The 20,582-nt window shown below is 40.0% G+C and overlaps 2 protein-coding genes and 1 pseudogene across 2 annotated transcripts; 2 read left to right on the top strand and 1 right to left on the bottom strand.

The window, feature by feature from the left end:
- Nucleotides 1-1,592: 1,592 nt before the first annotated feature.
- On the top strand, nucleotides 1,593-6,292 carry LOC116047590 (extracellular calcium-sensing receptor-like). The gene is made up of 11 exons (XM_036001593.1): nucleotides 1,593-2,099; nucleotides 2,352-2,593; nucleotides 2,740-2,822; nucleotides 3,185-3,364; nucleotides 3,479-3,667; nucleotides 3,789-4,289; nucleotides 4,434-4,643; nucleotides 4,762-4,885; nucleotides 4,995-5,188; nucleotides 5,405-5,686; nucleotides 5,777-6,292. The coding sequence occupies exons 1-11, from the start codon at nucleotides 1,840-1,842 to the stop codon at nucleotides 6,197-6,199; spliced, it is 2,688 nt and encodes an 895-aa protein (XP_035857486.1). The 5' UTR covers nucleotides 1,593-1,839; the 3' UTR covers nucleotides 6,200-6,292.
- Nucleotides 6,293-8,102: 1,810 nt separating this feature from the next.
- Nucleotides 8,103-12,433, top strand: LOC116047591 (annotated as a pseudogene).
- On the bottom strand, nucleotides 12,420-20,030 carry LOC116047570 (extracellular calcium-sensing receptor-like). The gene is made up of 10 exons (XM_031296459.1): nucleotides 19,840-20,030; nucleotides 19,335-19,629; nucleotides 19,095-19,181; nucleotides 18,573-18,842; nucleotides 18,146-18,352; nucleotides 17,765-18,040; nucleotides 17,158-17,382; nucleotides 16,928-17,051; nucleotides 15,959-16,849; nucleotides 12,420-12,442 (listed from the first exon to the last, which is right to left on the bottom strand). The coding sequence occupies exons 1-10, from the start codon at nucleotides 19,947-19,949 to the stop codon at nucleotides 12,420-12,422; spliced, it is 2,508 nt and encodes an 835-aa protein (XP_031152319.1). The 5' UTR covers nucleotides 19,950-20,030.
- Between the last annotated feature and the right edge of the window lie 552 nt (nucleotides 20,031-20,582).

The raw sequence follows: 20,582 nt of genomic DNA, 5'->3' as shown, positions 1-20,582 counted from the left end.
ACGGTCTTAGCTATGATCTACAAAACCATGAAAAACAACCTATTTTTCCCCTCTGTACTTCCTCTCTGTCAGTGTGTAATTGAATGTAATTGCTTGTAAAATGAACAATAATGGAGGTGAGCAATTGCACACCTGCAGCTCATCATAATTCTGATGTAACTTAGTTCTCTGAGATGAGATGACCTTTTGAGCCTTTGAACCAGGCATGCCCCAGGCTCAGTGAGCCTGGGCAAAGTCAGCATTGCTTCCCCAACCAATTTTCATTTTATCAACTCAAAGCATGCAAACCCTTGTTTTTCACTGTATGTTTTTCTGTTGAGTCCTTTACTGATGACTGCCCTCCTGATGCCATGTTGAAGCTCCTTAAGGTCGTAATAGTCTATATATATATATATATATATATATATATTCTTCCTTGAGAACGCCTGATTTTGCATAACATAAACACAACTGAATATGATGACTGTTACTTTAGGTACTTTAGGTTACTTTATTTGAATTTTAAGATCATGGGCCCAAAAGGTAAAAGCAACAAAGAGCTTGGTTAGTCTCTTTTCCAAACATTCTTCCATTGTTGTTGTTGTTTGCTAAGAGTTTGATGCTGACCTTAATCACTGCCCCCTGATGTTCATGTGCTTATATACACGTTGCATTCATTTCTGACATACTTTCATACATACTTTTAATTTCTGGTGGAACAGTTCTGGACGAACCGGTGCTTAAACAGTATGTTAAACCACAGAAGGCCACAGCTGGTTAGGTGTATGTGGACAGCTAACATGCATGGTTGAGAGATGATTGGTTGTGGACCACTGGTGTCGCCCTCCAAGTCTGTGTTGCAGAGGCTGATGGATGTCAAGTTTACCAGAATACAATGTGGCAATACAGGCGGAGGGACTATCCTATAGCCTTGTATCAGTGACATTTAGCAAAAAAAGTAGTGTATGAGGGCTTAGAACTATACTTGAGATGTAGCAGATGTCCTTGTTTCTATCTACTGTAAGCTGGAAGGGCAAATGGTGGTGACTGGCAAGGCCATGGCCTCCTTCTTTGTAGTTGTCCATTTCACAGGCCTGCACCAGTAGACTTGCTCATGCTGTCTTACCATGTTTGGGCCAGATGAAAGTAAGATGCTCCAGCAGGCCCAATGTGCGTTTTGTTGTACTCCTGAGATGTTTGGGGTGCTTTGAAAACTGGAACAGGGTTGTTGTGACCTCATTGCTTTCTATCTCTATGGAACTCGGACACATGTGCATTATAGAACGCTGTGGAAAGTTTTAATTAGAACAAGTTTACCAAATAACAGCCCACAGTGAGTATATATGTGTATATATATATATATATATATATACACAGTCTTTTAAAAAACATTTTTTCAACTCTATGGGGATATCTGTGGTCACTGCCCTCCAGGTTAGTACTGTAGTTTCTATATCACACAGCTGTCAGTTTTTTTCTTCTTGTTTTGCTCTCACCTTTGAGAGAAGTGATTTAGTGCAGTGTCATCCTGTTTACTATCATTCCGCCATGGGCTTTACAGCTGTTATAAATACACAGAACAACATCTATGTTGTGCAGAGCTGGAGGGGGGCAGTATGTCATACATCGTCAGTTGTCAGTGCATATTGTATCTGTTGTAATATACATTTTGTCACTGGAATTTATTTTGATTTACAGGTGGATGTCTTACGGATATATTAAGAAGGATTCAAGATAATATTACTTTTTTCATTTCAGGAACTTTTAACTGTTTACTGTATTACACCTCTTTTGTGCCAATGGGAAGCCATCTAACTTGGTATATTGTACATATTTAAAGTGTCCAGAACAGCTCCATCCATGTTTTTCTGGCTCTTCACTCTGAAGCTAAGCTCAGCCCCATCCCTGCTCCTTGTGGGGCTTGTGGGCAGACAGCTGGGGCTCAGGATGGGGTTACAGGTGGTTCAGACAGTGTCTTGTTCTCGTTGGGGTACACCCAGCAACCAGGGTCTGTTTCAGTATGGAGATGTAGTTATTGGTGGGCTCTTTAATCTTCATTCCAAGCCTCCAGCTATAGACAATGACTTCACTCGGCTGCCTCACTTCAAGCCTTGCACTGGGTAAAACTCACATAAAAATCTTTTTACTGTGTATACTGCATAATTCATGCACTCATCAGCTGTATATTTATCTATTCCATAGACAGTTAACTATTGGTAGTTTCTTCACACATACATGTTAATTTTCTTGTCCAAAATATTTTGTTATAATTGCTTATTTAATGATGACCAAAGATTATTACAGATCTTCACAGTCACTTTGACAGCATTTTGACTGATATTTTTCTCATTTTTTCTCTCCTGTGGTATCAGTTTGGAAAATCTTCCATTACAGTATATTTATGCTATGGTGTTTGCACTGGAGGAAATCAATCACAGTACAACCTTGCTGCCAGGGGTGAAGCTGGGCTACTATATTCGTGATACCTGTGGCATACCCCTGTTGGCTATGCAGGAGGCACTGTCACTGGTTGGAGGAGACAGTGCCAGCTGTAATTCAACAGACCCTCCAGACTATTCTGCTGGGTATGGAGAGGGAATCAGAGAAAAAAATGGTACTATATCAAACTGCATGGTTCATACTTTGTGTATTAATACCAAGCAAATACATTGATGACAGCCTAAACACTGCAATGTTGTGTTTAAAACAGAACCAAGCCCTAACAAATGACTATTTCATTATCTTTTATAATGTCATCAGGTGATCAGCCTATTCCTTTGATCATTGGTGGTTCTTCATCCGAAGAAGCCAAGATACTCTCCAGATCCCTGGGGCCACTCTCTGTACCTTTAGTAAGGTTCCACTAAAACCCCAAATTATATTGGTGTTTATTTTGAATATATAAAACAAATTTAAATAAAAATTGGAAGTAAAAACTCAAAATAACTTTCTGATTTTCACTCGTAATGTGAAACACTCTGTGGTTTAAAATTACGTTCATAGTTTTTTTTTTAACCTATTGATGAACTTTGGTGCATATGGCACATTTATGTTTTCTCACCTTCATTTTGCTGTAAAAGGAACAAAAAAACAATCCCTGGGTGAAAATGAGATTATAACAATCTTTATGTGTATGAGATTTCAGAATAAGTATGCGATTTTAGAATATCCAAGTATGTATGTGTTTTTTTGCCTTTTACTGTAGATGAGCTACACAGCTAGCTGTCCCTGTCTGAGTGACCGGCGCCAGTATCCTAACTTCTTCAGGACCATGCCCAGTGATATTTACCAAGCCTGGGCAATTGCCCAGCTTGCCATACGATTCAATTGGACCTGGATTGGGGCTGTGGTAGTAAACAACGATTATGGCCATGTGGCAATAAAGGTGTTTCCATTTGCACTGCATTGCTATGGACTCTATACAAGATATACATGAATACAATATTTGAATATTTTTCATTCAGCTAAACTTTTTGCTCCTTTCAACTTTTAATGTCAGGTATTTCAGGAGGAGACTCAGGAGGCAGGGGTGTGTCTGGATTTTGTAGAGACTCTCCAAAGGGAAAACATTGTGAGTGATGCCAGACGAGCAGCCCTCACAATTCAGGCCTCGACTGCAAAAGTGATTCTGATCTTTACCTGGTACACAGATGTGAGGGAACTGTTCCTGCAACTCTCCAAGATAAATGTGAGTAAATGGAACACAATTGGGTATTTAATCTATAAATAATAACCAAACTGATCTTATTCAAAAAAACATAATAGCTTTTTAAAGTTATCTTTTGATTTTGTTGTGTTGCTATCACTAGGTGACTGACAAACAGTTTGTGGCCAGTGAGGCGTGGAGCACAAGTGGTGATCTTCTCCAAGATCCTGTCACTTCTGTAGTGGCAAAGGGTGTGCTTGGTGTGGCCATTCGAAGTAGAGCTATGCCTGGATTTGAAAATTATATCAGAAGTTTGAACCCATCTCGTCGTCTCGACAATAGGTTCTTAATAGAATTCTGGGAAAATATGTTTAGTTGTAGTCCTGGGGCCACACAATTCTCCACATATGCCTCTTCACTACTATCTCAAGCAGACAGGTTGCTTCAAAATGCTTCTCAACCACCCTGCAGTGGCACAGAGTCCCTGGAGGGAGTGCAGAATCACTTCACTGATACCTCTCAGCTCAGGGTGACATATAATGTCTACCTTGCTGTTTATGCTGCAGCCCACGCCCTTCACAGCCTTCTCTGCCCTGTCAGAGACAGCTCACCTGGAAACAACAGCCCCACCTGCTCTTCTCCAAAACACATCAAACCCATAGAGGTAAACACCAGTATGTCTATTTCAACACCACACAATTTAATGGGGACGTTAACAGTACTAGTGCAATTTGTTATGTGACAAATGCAACTGCTTAATCTACATTTAGATTTAAAAAAAGATTTACTACAATGTTGATCTTCTTAGCTGTTGCAGCACTTAAACAACGTGAACTTCACTACGCCACAGGGTGAAATGTTTTATTTCCAAGACGATGACACTCCAGCAAAGTACGACCTTCTCAACTGGCAGAACACCCCTGAGGGGTCACTCAAACTTGTTTTGATTGGTCGTGTGGATGGGTTTGACCTCCACCTCAACCAGTCAGCTATTCAGTGGAGCACGGGATCTAATCAGGTGGATAAAAAGAAACAATATTGATTTATGTCAATGCCAAAAAGTCTATTGAATTAAATATTTACTGTGATTCACAAGACGTTATCTACTTGAGAATATGGTTTTACTTGTTGTTTAGGTGCCTACTTCAGTGTGCAGTGAGAGCTGCCCCCCAGGCACCCGAAAGGCCAGCAGGAAAGGAGAACCTCTCTGCTGCTTTGACTGTATCCCATGTGCTGATGGGGAGATTAGCAATCAAACTGGTGAGGAAATTACCACATAAGATATTTACTGACTTGTATAACTTTCAGATCATCTACAGTGTCCCCAGTTTTTTCCTACGGCCCTTTTTGGTATGTCTTCTTCTCCCAGGTTCCCTTCACTGTGAGCGTTGTCCATTAGAGTTTTGGTCCAATGCTAAACGAACTGCGTGCATCCCTCGCCAGCTGGACTTCCTTTCCTTCAATGAAACTTTGGGCATTACCCTGACTACAGCAGCTGTGTCTGGTACTGTGGTGACAACAGCTGTATTTGTAGTTTTTCTTTACTACCGTCAAACACCTATGGTGAGAACCCAGAGTAATGTAATTAAAACTACAGTGTTCATTTTCTACAACTCATTTTTGGTTTGTAATTGTTTAGGTTAATTACTCGGACAAAATAGAATTCTGCATTAGAGCATATTAAATTATATTTGTTGAAAATAATCAGAATGAATCCATATTGAGTTGTTATTGTGCTTGTCGTTTTAATACCAATTTAATCCCAATTCTCATTTGCAGGTACGAGCCAACAATTCAGAACTGAGCTTCCTGCTTCTCCTGTCACTGAAGCTCTGCTTCCTGTGCTCACTGGTGTTCATTGGTCGTCCATCAGTCTGGGCTTGTCGGTTCCAGCAGGCAGCTTTTGGGATCAGCTTTGTACTTTGTGTTTCCTGCCTCCAAGTGAAGACCATAGTAGTTCTGGCAGCTTTCCGCTCAGCTCAACCTGGTGCTGAAACCTTGATGAAGTGGTTTGGTCCAGGCCAACAGAGAGGAAGTGTTTGCCTCTTTTCCTGTTTACAGGTCAGAGTTGCAGAATCACTTTTAATAACAAAATTAATACAGCATTTACTTACACTAAACTGACATTGTTTAATGCTTTTTTTCATCAAGGTTTTCATTTGTCTTATTTGGCTATCGCTCAGCCCCCCTGTGCCTCAAGCTGACTTGGATATCCCAGGGTTAAAGGTCACCCTCAAGTGTGCCATGTCCTCTGTGGTGGGCTTCTCTCTGGTTCTAGGTTACATTGGTCTGCTGGCCTGCACCAGTCTCCTTTTGGCCTTTCTTGCTCGGAAACTCCCTGACAACTTCAATGAGGCCAAACTGATCACCTTCAGCATGCTGATATTCTGTGCTGTCTGGATAGCTTTTGTTCCTGCTTATGTTAGCTCTCCTGGAAAATATGCTGTTGCTGTGGAGATTTTTGCAATTCTCGCCTCTAGCTATGGTTTACTTTTCTGTATCTTTGCTCCGAAGTGTTTCATCATTCTTTTGAGGCCTGATAAAAATACAAGGAAACACCTGATGGCTAGGTAGCGGAAAATTTTAACAATGCACCTAATTCATTATTTCCTTATCAATCTGCCTGCATTTATTTAATTTAATAAGACTAGCTACTATTTTATTAGTTTGTTTGACCAAAAATAGTTAAAAATAGAACTGAAAACATATTTTACTTCAATACTTACAACTATTACTAATGTAACAAACCTGGTACACAGAAACATTATTAAACATAAATAAAAACATGTCAAAGTTGTGTTTCTGTTTTGTTTATGGTAATGCAACTATTTGCATCACAGGTTGTGCCATGAACATTTATTTTGAGTTGAGTTTTCAGTGATGCACTTCAAAATGATTTACAGAAATGCCATTTTGAGGAGATCAGCTTAGAATCACAAAAGTGAAGTACTAGGGAGAGTAATAAAATGATGGTAAGAGCACGAGAGATTCCATGGAACTCTATCATTTCATTATTAGTACCAATGCTGACTCATTTAATTTTGGATTTCTTACAACATTTGAGGAAGTACCTAGGGAAAAGAAGAATGGTTTTGAGGACTTTAACCTCTCATTTAAAATACACATCAAAATAAATCAACCATTTTAAAACAGTAAACTACCATGATCTCGTTGTTATAGAAAACAAACCCTGGTCTTTGGCTTTTTCCTCTCCAAATGATCCAGTTCTTTGAATTTATACAAAGAATGAGGAACGGGAAGAACATGTATCCAAGTAACTCTATTCATCTTTATTAGTGAAAGTCCTGCATAAAGGGCAACAACATGCTCGTGTTTTAAACAAACTGGCCTTACTAAAAAGGTTTTATTCTAAATAGGTAATACCTGTAATGTAAGTTGTCTGTTTTTGCCACCCTGCAAGTCAAATTTCCCATGCAGGAGAATAAAGATTGAACTGAACTGAATTTAATTTGATCTGAGAGAATTGGCAAAGACTGAGTAGCTGTTTTTTGAGAGCCATAAAAACCAATTTTGACCAAAAAAAGTAGTAGTGTTAATAATAGTGTTTTTATTAGCAATGGGAAAGATATCTGGATTATGCAGAAAGGCTTGTGCCAATGATTCAGACAGACTTGGCGTGTCCCTCTACAACTGTAAACAAGGATATGGGCTGAAACTGATCATTTGTAGTTTTGAATGCAAGTCATTTTCCACTGAGCTAATGTCCCAATATCATGACAGAGATCTAGTTGTTATATATCTGCACTGACAGTGTATTCCCTTAACTAAATATCATTTAATGACAACAGTTATCCATATTCATAAGGCCCGCTTTTATAGCATAGTCTTACATGTACCCTTTCAAAAAGGGGTATCTGTGTGATCCTTATAAGTTTTGCTTCGAATGTGCATTAGTGCAAGATGTTTGTCTCATCATGCCTGTCTCATCAATAAAGCTAAGGTCAGCAGGAACTGTTGTACACCAGTCTGGCCTATTTGAACCAAATATGAAAAAAAGAAGTTTGATCCTGCATGTAAGAAAAAGTACTGAAAAACTAAATTTAATAAAGGAAAAACTAACATATTGGCTTGCATGTACACACACTTTGCACTTCTACCACCTACCTACACAAACAGTAATCATTTGCAATCATGCTGTTGTTTTAATGTCACTCTTGGGAGGAGTGATTTGGGGTTGTGTTTACTTGATGGCAAAAAGGCTTTACATGTATTATAAATATCTACATCAACAGTTCAAATGTTCAAAGGAGGAGGGGGGGGTATGTCACAGTTTAGATACCATGTCAGTTGCCAACGCAAGTTATATCTGGTGTATGAAAATATGCATTTTGAACTTGATGTCTTAAGAAATATTAACTTTTGTTCTTCTGCATTCGAAGGGATTTGATCTGATTTTACTTTTTGATTGCACAACTGTTTATGGATATTGACTGCACTGCTTTTGAGAAACCTGAGTGTATTGTACATATTTAAAGTGTCCAGAACAGCTGCATCCATGTCTTGGTTCTCCTGGCTCTTCACTCTGTGGCCCTCCTCAGCCCCACCCCTGCTCCTTGTGGGGCTTGTGGGCAGACAGCTGGGGCTCAGGGTGGGGTTACAGGTGGTTCAGACAGTGTCTTGTTCTCGTTGGGGTACACCCAGCAGCCAGGGTCTGTTCCAGGCTGGAGATGTAGTTATTGGTGGCCTCTTTAATCTTCATAGCCAACCTCCAGCTATAGACAATAACTTCACTCAGCTGCCACACAACACGCCTTGCACTGGGTAAAACTGTGAACTGTACTATTTTCTGTGCTTACTGTGATAATAGCATACAAATAATGTATTGTTTTTTTATATGACAAAACATCAGAATCTAGATTAGCACTGGTGGCTTTACATAATCCAATTTTGCCTGATATTTCTCCCATTCCTTCTCTCCTGTGGTCTCAGTTTAGAACATGTTCCATTACAGTATATTTACGCTATGGTGTTTGCGCTGGAAGAAATCAATCATAGTACAACCTTGCTGCCAGGTGTGAAGCTGGGCTACTATATTTTTGATAGCAGTGGCCGACCACCATGGGGTCTCCAGGCAGCACTGTCACTGGTTGGAGGAGAAAGCGCCAGCTGTAATTCAACAGACCCTCCAGACTATTCTGCTGGGTATGGAGAGGGAATTGGAGAAAGAAGAGGTAGTTTGTAATCTGTCCTATGTGATTCATAACCACATGAAATCATGACAGCAAAAAAAAAAAGCTGCGCTCAAAGGTACATTCTTTTGTTCCGGAAACATTATTTTAGGAGTAACAAACCCTTTATTTAATCTTTTAACACTGTCATCAGGTGATCACCCTGTTCCCTTGATCATCGGTGGTGCTTCATCCCAAGAAGCCAAGATACTCTCCAGAATCTTGGGCCCACTCTCTGTACCTGTAGTAAGTTTTGTTTTGAATACATCATAAAGACTATACTGTAACTTGTTTCTCCTTTTTTTAGGGAGATGGTGCCATATTTTACTTCACTATCTTTTTACCTGAGGCATTGTTTTTGTTTTACTCTCTGGGAGAAGACTCATTTTACTCTAAACTGCAGTGAAATGTTTTTTTCTTTAGGCAGGGAAACAACATAACTTTTGGGGATGAAGAAAAATCGGGATGGAAATCACTATGAACATATCTGCCTCTGTTGAGAAAGAAATGGATAACACAATAAATTATGTAACTTTTGTGTCTTTCAGATTAGCTACCTGGCAAGCTGTCCTTGTTTAAGTAACAGGCTTCAATTTCCTAACTTCTTCAGGACCATACCCAGTGATATTTACCAAGCCCGGGCCATTGCCCAGTTTGCCATACGCTTTAATTGGACCTGGATTGGGGCAGTGGTAGAAAACACTGATTATGGCCATGTTGCATTAAAGGAGAACATTTATATTATCCATGAAAATATGTACTAATAAATACAATATTTGAATAGCCTACTTTTCGATTCATCTAATATTTTTGCTCCTTTCAACTGTATATGTCAGGTATTTCAGGAGGAGACTCAGGGGGCAGGAGTGTGTCTGGCATTTGTAGAGACTCTCCAAAGGGAAAACATTGTGAGTGATGCCAGACGAGCAGCCCTCACAATTCAGGCCTCGACTGCAAAAGTGATTCTGATCTTTACCTGGTACGCAGATGTGACGGAACTGTTCCTGCAACTCTCCAAGATAAATGTGAGTAATTGAAATACAATTGTGTATTAAATATAGTAAATCCAACACAGAACTGAGACATATTATTATAACAACATCACAGCTTTTTATAAATCATTTTAACTTGATTGTATCATCTTGATTTCACTAGGTGACTGACAGACAGTTTCTGGCCAGTGAGGCTTGGAGCACCAGTGGTGATCTTCTCCAAAATGTTGTCACAAGTAAAGTGGCAAAAGGTGTTCTTGGTGTTGCCATTAGAAGTTCAGCTGTTTCTGGATTTGAAAATTATATCAGAGGTTTGCACCCAAATTATCAACCTGATGATGAGTTCTTAAGAGAATTCTGGGAAGCTGAATTTGGATGCAGTCTTGGGGCAGTGCCTCTCTTTTCACATTCCTCTCCATCTGTAACACCTTCACAAAGGTCTAGCCATCCATTAAATATTTCTATTTCAACTCCTGCGAAAACTCTTCAGAGAGCTTCATTTTCACCCTGCAGAGGCACAGAGTCCCTAGAGGGAGTACAGAATCAGTTCACTGATGTCTCTCAGTTAAGGGTGACATATAATGTCTACCTTGCTGTTTATGCTGCAGCCCACGCCCTTCACAGCCTTCTCTCCTGGCCCGACACAGACAGCTCACCTGGAAACAACAGCTCCACCTGCTCTTCTCCAAAACACATCAAACCCATAGAGGTAAACATGATAATCACCCTTCCCCTGAAAGATCTAACATTTATGCTTTAAAAATTAAACCTCCAGAAACTACATTTGTCACAAGCATTTTTTGTACCGGCTGTGTCAGTTACAATGTGAGCGTTTTCAATGATTTCAGCTGTTGCAGCACTTGAACAACCTGCATTTCACCACACCACAGGGGGAAATGTTTTACTTTCAAGGTGGTGACGCTCCAGCAAAGTATGACCTTGTCAACTGGCAGAACACCCCTGAGGGGTCACTCAAACTTGTTTTGATTGGTCGTGTGGACGGGTTTGACCTCCACCTAAACGAGTCAGCTGTTCAGTGGAGCACCGAATCCAATCAGGTGGATAAACAGGAACTGGAATATTGATCCAGGCCAATGCCAAAAGGTCTATTGAATTAAATATTTACTGTGATTTACAAGACATTATCTACTTGAGAATATGGTTTTACTTGTTGTTTAGGTGCCTACTTCAGTGTGCAGTGAGAGCTGCCCCCCAGGCACCCGAAAGGCCAACAGGAAAGGAGAACCTCTCTGCTGCTTTGACTGTATCCCATGTGCTGATGGGGAGATTAGCAATCAAACTGGTGAAGAAATTACAATCTAAAACATCTGAAACTCATGTCCCTTAGCCACCACAATGCAGTAACCCTGACTCCTAAATCTGTCTGCTTTAACCCACCTTTCTTTTTACTCTCCTTTCCTGTCCCATCTTTTCCTCTCCCAGGTTCCCTTCACTGTGAGCGTTGTCCATTAGAGTTTTGGTCCAATGCTAAACGAACTGCGTGCATCCCTCGCCAGCTGGACTTCCTTTCCTTCAATGAAACTTTAGGCATTACCCTGACTACAGCAGCTGTGTCTGGTACTGTGGTGACAACAGCTGTATTTGTGGTGTTTCTCTGCTACCGTCAAACACCTATGGTGAGAATCTAGAATACCTGTAATGCAAACAAACCAATACTGTACATTCTCATTGTTGTACACAGTTGCAGATGTTTATGGTTGAATTGGTTTCATTTGATTCCCTACCATGACTTTTTAAATGGACTACAACACAACAAGTGAATAACATATTAGGTTAATCTGAATAATTTCCTGTATGGCTGTCAATGTGCTTGTCTTTATTTTTCATACGACTTTTAATTTGAATTTAATATTCAGGTTCGAGCCAACAATTCAGAACTGAGCTTCCTGCTTCTCCTGTCACTGAAGCTCTGCTTCCTGTGCTCACTGGTGTTCATTGGTCGTCCATCAGTCTGGGCTTGTCGGTTCCAGCAGGCAGCTTTTGGGATCAGCTTTGTACTTTGTGTTTCCTGCCTCCAAGTGAAGACCATAGTAGTTCTGGCAGCTTTCCGCTCAGCTCGACCTGGTGCTGAAACCTTGATGAAGTGGTTTGGTCCAGGCCAACAGAGAGGAAGTGTTTTTCTTCTTACTTGTATACAGGTACAAATGCACTTTTCATTTTATACATATTTACGTAACTTATGGTATACTATATTTCATAGTTCACCCTGGAGTGTGCCATGTCCTCTGTGGTGGGCTTCTCTCTGGTTCTAGGTTACATTGGTTTGTTGGCCTGCACCTGCCTTTTCTTGGCTTTTCTTGCTCGGAAACTCCCTGACAACTTCAACGAGGCCAAACTGATCACCTTCAGCATGCTGATATTCTGTGCTGTCTGGGTGGCCTTTGTCCCTGCTTACGTTAGCTCTCCTGGGAAATACGCTGTTGCTGTGGAGGTTTTTGCAATCCTGGCCTCTAGCTATGCTTTACTGCTCTGCATTTTTGCCCCCAAATGTTTCATCATTCTCTTGAGGCCTGAGAAAAACAGCAAGAAACACCTGATGGCCAAATAAAATAGATTAATGACGATTGTAGTTAATCACTATACATCCATTGTTTAGGTCCTCTTAGTTTTCCTTCCTTTTCAATTTGCATGCATGTATATTATATTTATTCAGTATTGTATCATGGAAATAAAAAAGTTACTTTATAGTTTTGATTTTCCAAAAATAGGAAATATATAATGGCCCAGTAAATATTGTTGTTAATATTGTATCTGTACATTGCCTGAAGGCCCTATCTATAACTACTGAAGATATTAAACCTTTGACGGAATCAAAAAGTGTATTTTGAATTCTTGTCTGTCAAGGGCGATTCCAGGGGTACATCTTTATCAAAATTCAGCATAGAAAATATGCTCTGAAATATAGGAAATATTGGATAGGATAGAACAACATAATGTAATTCTGCTAAATAAAACAATATATTCATTATTAGTTTCACGTGTTTTCATTTAAACAAATTGTATATCCGAATACAAGACACATTTTTTGTAGGCTCAGTCTGCCACTTCTAAAAAAACAATTCCAGGGCTGGTTCCATTTTATCCGAATTTGGAATAGTCATCATGGAAACATGAATTGGTCATGTCAGGTTGGGGGGGGGCACCAGGGGGGGCAATCATATTTCAGGAGGGTCGGTGCCACCCCATGCCCCCCTTCTAGCCCCGCCCCTGTTGTCTGTGTTGTAAATTCTAGAAGTCCCAGGGTGAAATCAGGCTGTTGTTTTGTGTTAAATGTTGTTTGTACTGGGCTGGGTTGTGACTTTTGAGATTGTACAATGGATGTACATTCCAGGTTTTTATCAGTGTAAAGTATCAGTATCTGTACCAGATACCTGCAGACATGTTATGAAGTTACGAATTTGAAGTTATGAATTACATGAGATCAATATAAGGAAGACAAATACTAGGTAGTACAGTAGCCACGTGGGCTCAATGGACTGCAACAAAAGAAAATAATTAAATACAATGCAGTTTTGAATTATTTGAATTTTTTGAGCAGCTCATTTGATGACAATATTTTATTGAATTAAAAATGGGATTTCATCCAGAACAGTGCAGGTTTTCCTGTTTTTAACCTCTCCCAGTGCATTCATTTTATACCACTAAGTTGCTGGCAGTGGCAGTTCACATTAAAATTCAAATGTTGGTGGAAGGATATAAGCCTTCTAAGGGAGCAACATTTGTTCTGTCACCCCCAGCTACTTAACTCGTTCTTGCATGAGAATTGTTTCATACATATGCAAAGCAACTCTTCAGAGATAACAATGCAGTCATTGAGTTATTTGAGAATAAAAAGTATAGTGGCTATGTTTGTGGAAATTATGGAATATTCGCCCACTGTTGATCACCATGTGTGCGCGTTTATGCTTTTTGATGCTTTAAACTGATTATGAAATTCTATGATATGGATAACAAGCCTAATAACTGATATCAAGCATAATATTGATAATATTAAAAAGATAAAATAACTAGCATTATTTAATGTTTGTAGAAACAGCATAGCTGGTGTTAAAGAGCAAAGCTCATACATTATAACCCTAGTTATATGGTGTTAAGGAGAGTCTTCTAACCTTGTAACAGTGCAATTGGTTCGGAGTAATTTCACCCTAGGGTCCTTTGCACCATGACCTCGAGCCAAACAACCCCCCATAAGCTTTTTTCCCTTGTTATAACGTTGGTCGAGTTAGCGTTTTCAGCTGGTTAGTTTAGTGCAGGCGCTAATGGATCCAGGTTTGTATCTCGTAAATTACCCCACTAATAATGCCCGGAATGATACAAAACCTCTACAGTAGTACAAATAGGTTATGTACTCATAAAACGATGGATTGGAAAGTTTTTAAGTACACCAGGAGTTTATTTAAATATCACTTGCCTCAGTGGTGTAGTCCAGGGTATACGCTGGTATACGGCGTATACCTACTTATTTTTCAGTCAGTATTGCGTATACCCACTTCTAAATCCCCCCTGATGCGCACCATTCAGTAATATCTGTGAGCCAGATTGCCCATTTTTTCCTCAAGGATAGTGAAGCCATGACCCACCCTCCTCTGCCTCTAATTGGCTGGTACTTGCTGCTTTCACTGATTAGATTGGTTAACTTTAGGCATGAGGACTGATGAGCCAATCAGAGGCAGAGTAGGGCGGGTCATGCCGAGGAAAATATCGCTAATACCTCAGGTGCCAGTGAAAAAAAACAAAAAAAAACCTCAGGTGCCGGTGCCACTTGACTACGATAACGGCAGCAGACCAAACAACAGATGAAGAAATAACACAAGCGGCGGTGTGCCACCCCAGTTGATGGAAGACATAATTCTGAGGTAAGTTTTAAGGTGGTTTCCAAATTAATCATTATTTTAAACTACTGGCAAATTGCCAGTGGCAATATGACTGCACATTTAGAGGAGAAGAGATAACACCATGTTTGCCTCATGATAAATACATTTTACATTCATCCAGGCTGCTTGTGTGACCAGTAGTAACTACAAGCTGCTCCTAATCAAGTCATGATCATTTTATAATAGTGAGCAAGTAGAAATGACAGATTTTTGGGTAAACTAAATCATAGTCTTACATGTCACTGTTTCTAAAACAGGGCTTTTTTCTGGACTACTTTAAAAAAAAAAAAAAGGTGAAAACTGAGAGTATACCCACTTTTCCAGGGACCACTACACCACTGACTTGCCTGCTGGCTTCTGCTCTCTGCTGCTACTGCTACCGCGCAGTAAGAGTGCTTAGGGACGTCTACAAATTACAACACCGAAAAGAGATACAACAAAAATATTTATTAATTTAACTTATTTTTTAAAAATAAGTGCTGTAGTACAACTAGCAGGAGACAAGTTATAATTGAGGTAAGTTTAGAGACACTACCTTATTTAATCACTAAATTAATAAATATTTTTGTTGTATCTCTTTTCAGTGTTGTAATTTGTAGACGTCCCTAAGCACTCTTACTGCCCGGTAGCAGTAGCAGCAGAGAGCAGAAGCCAGCAGGCAAGTGTTATTTAAATAAACTCCTGGTGTACTTACAAACTTTCCAGTCCATCGTTTTATGAGTACAGAACCTATTTTTACTACTGTAGAAGTTTGGTATCATTTCGGGCATTATTAGTGGGGTCATTTACGAGCTACAAACCTGGATCCATTAGCGCCTGCACTAAACTAACCAGCTGATAACGCTAACTCGCCCAATGTTTGATCCAGGTGAAAAAAGCTTCTGGGGGGTTGTTTGGCTCGAGGTCATGGTGCAAAGGACCCTAGGGTGAAATTACTCCAAACCATCACTTTAAAGCAACACTATGTAACTTTTCCCACTTCGGTTCCCCTACAGGTTGTCACATTGGAACTACAGCTTGCGCTACCCGCCGCTTCGGTCCTCCTGCAGGTTGTCTCATTGTAACTACAGCTGCAGCTAACAGTTACATAGTGTTGCTTTAAGCATTCTCACAAATACGATCCAAGTTATTTGTCATCAGCCCTGTTTTCTCAATTACTATCAACCTATTTTTTACCTGTATTTTTGTTTAGTACAAACTGTTTTTTAATTCTGAATTATGAAACTAAGTGCAGGTTTTATGACTCAATGCCCCGACCCATGATTGCTTTCTTTGTGTTTCTCTCAGGTCTCAGCAGGATTATGTAACATTTGGGTCCAAACAGTGCCACTAAAAGGCCAAAACTGGAGGCCAGGATGGCAAATACCTCCAATACATCTGCATATTTGCCTGGTGAGCTGATATAAGCAGGTACAAAGGCAACCCACACAGCACAGAAGATCAGCATGCTGAAAGTGATGAGTTTGGCCTCATTAAAACTATCTGGAAGATTCCTCGCCAGAAATGCTAACAGGAAGCTAAGGATAGCCAGCAAGCCAATGTAGCCAAGTAACACAGCAAACCCCACTGTAGACCCAACTACACACTCATAAACTATCTTGTCATTGTGGTATTGAGTGTTTTTATGAGGAGCTGGTGAGGCAGAGACAAGCCAGGCAGTGCAAATTGCTGCCTGAATAGAAGTCAGAACCATAACTGTCCCTCTCTGCTGCAAAACACCAAACCACTTCAGACTGTCTCCACCTCCTGGCTTAGAGGCCCTAAACACCGCCAGAACCACCATAGTTTTTACCAGGATGCATGAGACACTAAGTACAAAGCTGATCCCAAATGCTGCATGTCTCAGCTGGCATGTCCACAGCCTGGGACGGCCGATAAACAGCAGTGAACACAGGAAACATAGTTTAAGTGACAACAATAGATGGAAACTTAGTTCTGAATTGTTGGCGCGTACCATGGGTGTACTGCGATAATAGATAAAGATCCCCAGGACAACAGCACAGATAAATGTGCCCAGCAACGAGGCCGTTGTCAAGCAGATACCCAGAGGCTCTTGATAGGAGAGGAACTCAGTTTTCTTAGGAACACAGTGGTCACGCTGGGCATTGGACCAGAAATCCTCTGGACAACTGGTGCACTCCATGGAGTCTATGAAAATAGGGAAAGTTTTATCATTAATGCCTGTATTATATCTCCAAACTGCAATATTTAAAACTGAATATCTACCAGTCTTATTGCTGATCTTTCCCTCAGAACAAGGGATGCATTCGAAGCAGCACTCTGGTTCCCCCTTCTTTCTGGCCATACGGGTACCTGGAGGACAGCTCTTGCTGCAAACTGACTGGGGTGGCTGTAGGGAGAAAAATAAATATCTTTTATTTTACATAACTTTACATTGATTTATTGACTTATCAATATAAGTTGGCACACAAAATGTCTGAAAAATCAGAAGTAACCTGTTTGGATTCAAAGTTCCAGAAGATTTTGTCTTCATCAAGTATGAGTTCTTCACCTTTGACTGACTCTTTAACCGCACCCACATTCTGAACTTTAGTTCTTCCATCAGGGAACCACAGCCAGTTCATGACATCATATATTGGTAAGGCATCACCATTCTCATCAAATGACACTTGATCACCAAATGGTGTTGTGAAGTTGACTTTTTCCAAATAATACACAAGCTGTGAATATCAGAATAAGGGATGGAGAAAAACCAATAAGGACAGAGAAAAAAGAAATAAACATGACCACAGTGAACACAGCGGCACATTCAATAATCAGACTGCATACTACAATTATAAACGTATGAAAATATTAACAATTCCAACAAAGCATTTTTAGTGAAGTCAAATCACTAATAATACTGTATACCCAGTGACAAGACATTGTTGTCTCTGACCTGATAATAGTATCCACTGCGGTCACTTAGCGGTTGGGGAAAATCCTTTCAACTGTCTGCTATGCATAAAGAAAGCTTTGTAATCCTATACCCTAAATGCTACTCTGCAGGAAATACTAGAGAATATTATATAGTCACATAAGCAGTGTAAACTGATATCACACCTGCCATGGCTCCAGTCTTTGCAAATTGCCACAGCTGTGTCCGCTGAAAGGCCCTCTTCCAGACTCGCACTGCAGCATGTTATCAAGAGCATACGCCAAGGCATACACAGCCTTGTACACGTTATACTCTGGCCTGAGGTTGGAAATGTCCAAGAACTCAGTCTCCACATTCTCTAGATCTTCATTTCCAGTGCATAGTGCTCCCCCAGCTTCCACCCAACCTAGTGGAGGTGGTGCAAATCTACACTGAAATGTGTCTTCCCAAAACTGATTTACCTGAAATGTATTCAAAATGATGTGTTATAAATAATGACAATATACTGTTTTTTTTTTTTGTTTTTTTTTTACACATAACAGATTGGATTGCAAGGTTTAACTCACAATGCTATTTCCATAGCTGTTGTTGTGTTGTAGGTCAGGACGTATTTTTAACAGGAAGTCCCTTAACCCTGGTATTTCTCCTCGACGGATGGCAATGCCCAGAGTGCCACCCAGGTATGGCATTAGGTGGGGGGTCTGCAGCACAGCAGCTGATGTCCAGGCTTCACTGGCCATCCACTGCAGGCCTGTCACATTCTGCTTCACCACCTGTGCATTGCATTATATAAAAGATATGAATTCATGACATGGTTGACGTCTTCTCTTATTTCTGTGTTTTACACACCCTGCTAACAGCGCCTTTAACAAATAAGAGGTGTGATTATTTAATTAAATCTATTTGTTACAGGACAATATTATATGTTAACTTTCAGTTTGAAACTTAAACATTAAGTGGTAGAATTATATAAAGTTGTATTTCAAGCACAACCTCTTCCATGAGGTTAATCATGTGACTCTCATGTGCGAACACAATGACCACACGAGCTGTAGATTTCCTCATCACATCCACAATCCTCCTTAGTTCAACTTGGTCATTGCCCCAGGGCAAAACCTCTAAGTAGGCCAGACAACCTCCACCAGCCTGAACCAGGTCAGATTGGAAGGATCGGGCAGCGTGGAGTCCATAGTCATCACCACTGACCAGCAGACCTGTCCAAGTCCAGCCAAAGTGACTGAGAATCTGAATCATAGCACGCACCTAAGTAAATACAGAGTTAAGGTATTAGTGCACAGGCTGGAATACTCTTTCATTGGGAACATGCTAAACAGGTTCCACAATCGACCATGTTTAATTAGCATTTCAGCTTGCCAAACAGCTCCATCAATGGCACACAGAATGTGACAGATATTACACAAAATGAATATTTTTTTCATTGCAGTATGTTCTTTCTTAGAAATGTTTGAATGCAGATGCTTTTTATCCATTTTAATTTTGCTGATTGATGATCACCTGGAAAGCATCACTTGGAATGGTCCTAAAGAAGGATGGAAACTTTTGCCGATCACTCAGGCACGAACATGTGGCAAAATAACTCACCTGTAACAGACATAGACTGTGCATTTTAAAAGCATTCAAAGCCTTTCTCCAGTTTTTTTCAACTTTTCAAGAGTGATTAGTCCATGTTTAGAAGTGACATTTAATATGAAATAAAATCAACATGATCCAAAAGAATGATGGCAGAAAACTTACCAGAGGTACTCTATACAAACTATAGACAGTGGAGATGGCAATAGAACGGGTAGAGGAAGAATCACCCACAATCCCTAGGATTGGAGGGGTTCCTACACAGGTTTCGTCTAATACAACCTTCTCTTCTTGACCACTGGCTAATGACAACGCTGCACGGAACCCAATTCCTAGTTGGACGCAGTTATCATAAAGACTGTATCCAAGAGTCACATTAGGTAGCAGGTTGGAGTTTCTGTTGATCTCATCAATAGCAAATGCCATGGTCTGGGCTTGCCTGAATCCTAGAACATCAAAACTAACACAAAAATAACACTGTTGGAAAATGCAACCTGATACAGTAACTGTGCTGACATGTACATGTTGCACAATTACAATTTTTTAATTTAAAAAAAATATTTTTATATGTAATTCTGTCAGAGTAATATTCTATTATATTAAATACAGTGTACTAATGGGATAGATTTCCCCTAGTTTCTGCTTTTTGCTGTTTCCCTGATAAACTCACCCATAGCAGGTAGGCTCTTGTGGCTCTGAGATAAAAGACTGGTCAGGAAAGACAGAAAAGAAGTGGATCTCAAACACCCCACCCAGAACCACATCTCCAGCCTTGTGCATCCCATTTAGGTGAAACTGTCCCTGTAACTGGCAGGAAGTGGAATAAAGAGGAGAGAGCGCAGCAGAAGAAAAGTAGGAATACAACAACATGAAGTACACGAGCAAGTTGATATTACAAAATGCCCACATGACTTTCCTCCTGCTTACCCCTTTTCTGACCCAGTGTCAACCCCTTTTATTGACTTGCAGTATGGTTTAAGCTTGTACACCACCTATCAGGGTATAAGAATGACTAGGGGCAGGGCTGAATATGCATTTCATTTGAGATAGGTTTTTTTTTTTTTTGGATTTATTAATTTGTGCACTTTAAATAATATCTCACCAAAGCCATTTTAGCAGCCTTTCCAAACCAAATTTAAGTTGCGGATAAGCACTATGATGGATGTCTACTGAAATTTAAATAACTCATATAGTCACATTGTATTATATCTTTATTATTTTTTTCATGTCATAAAATGGACTTTAATATTAGTTGTCGATAAAGACTGTTTTTCCTTCCAGTAAAACATCTACTTGCCTTTTTGTAAAATACAAGTGTTCTTCCAAATTACTCTGCAATTTAATCAAAAGAGCCACTTTATAGTATAAGTATAATCCAAAATTTGTATGTGCCAATCCTACTAAATCAAACTC

The sequence above is a fragment of the Sander lucioperca genome, chromosome 5 (assembly GCF_008315115.2).
Source record: "Sander lucioperca isolate FBNREF2018 chromosome 5, SLUC_FBN_1.2, whole genome shotgun sequence".
NCBI lineage: Eukaryota > Metazoa > Chordata > Actinopteri > Perciformes > Percidae > Sander > Sander lucioperca.
Note: the sequence above shows the minus strand (reverse complement) of the source record. Positions and strands in the feature narration are given on the sequence as shown.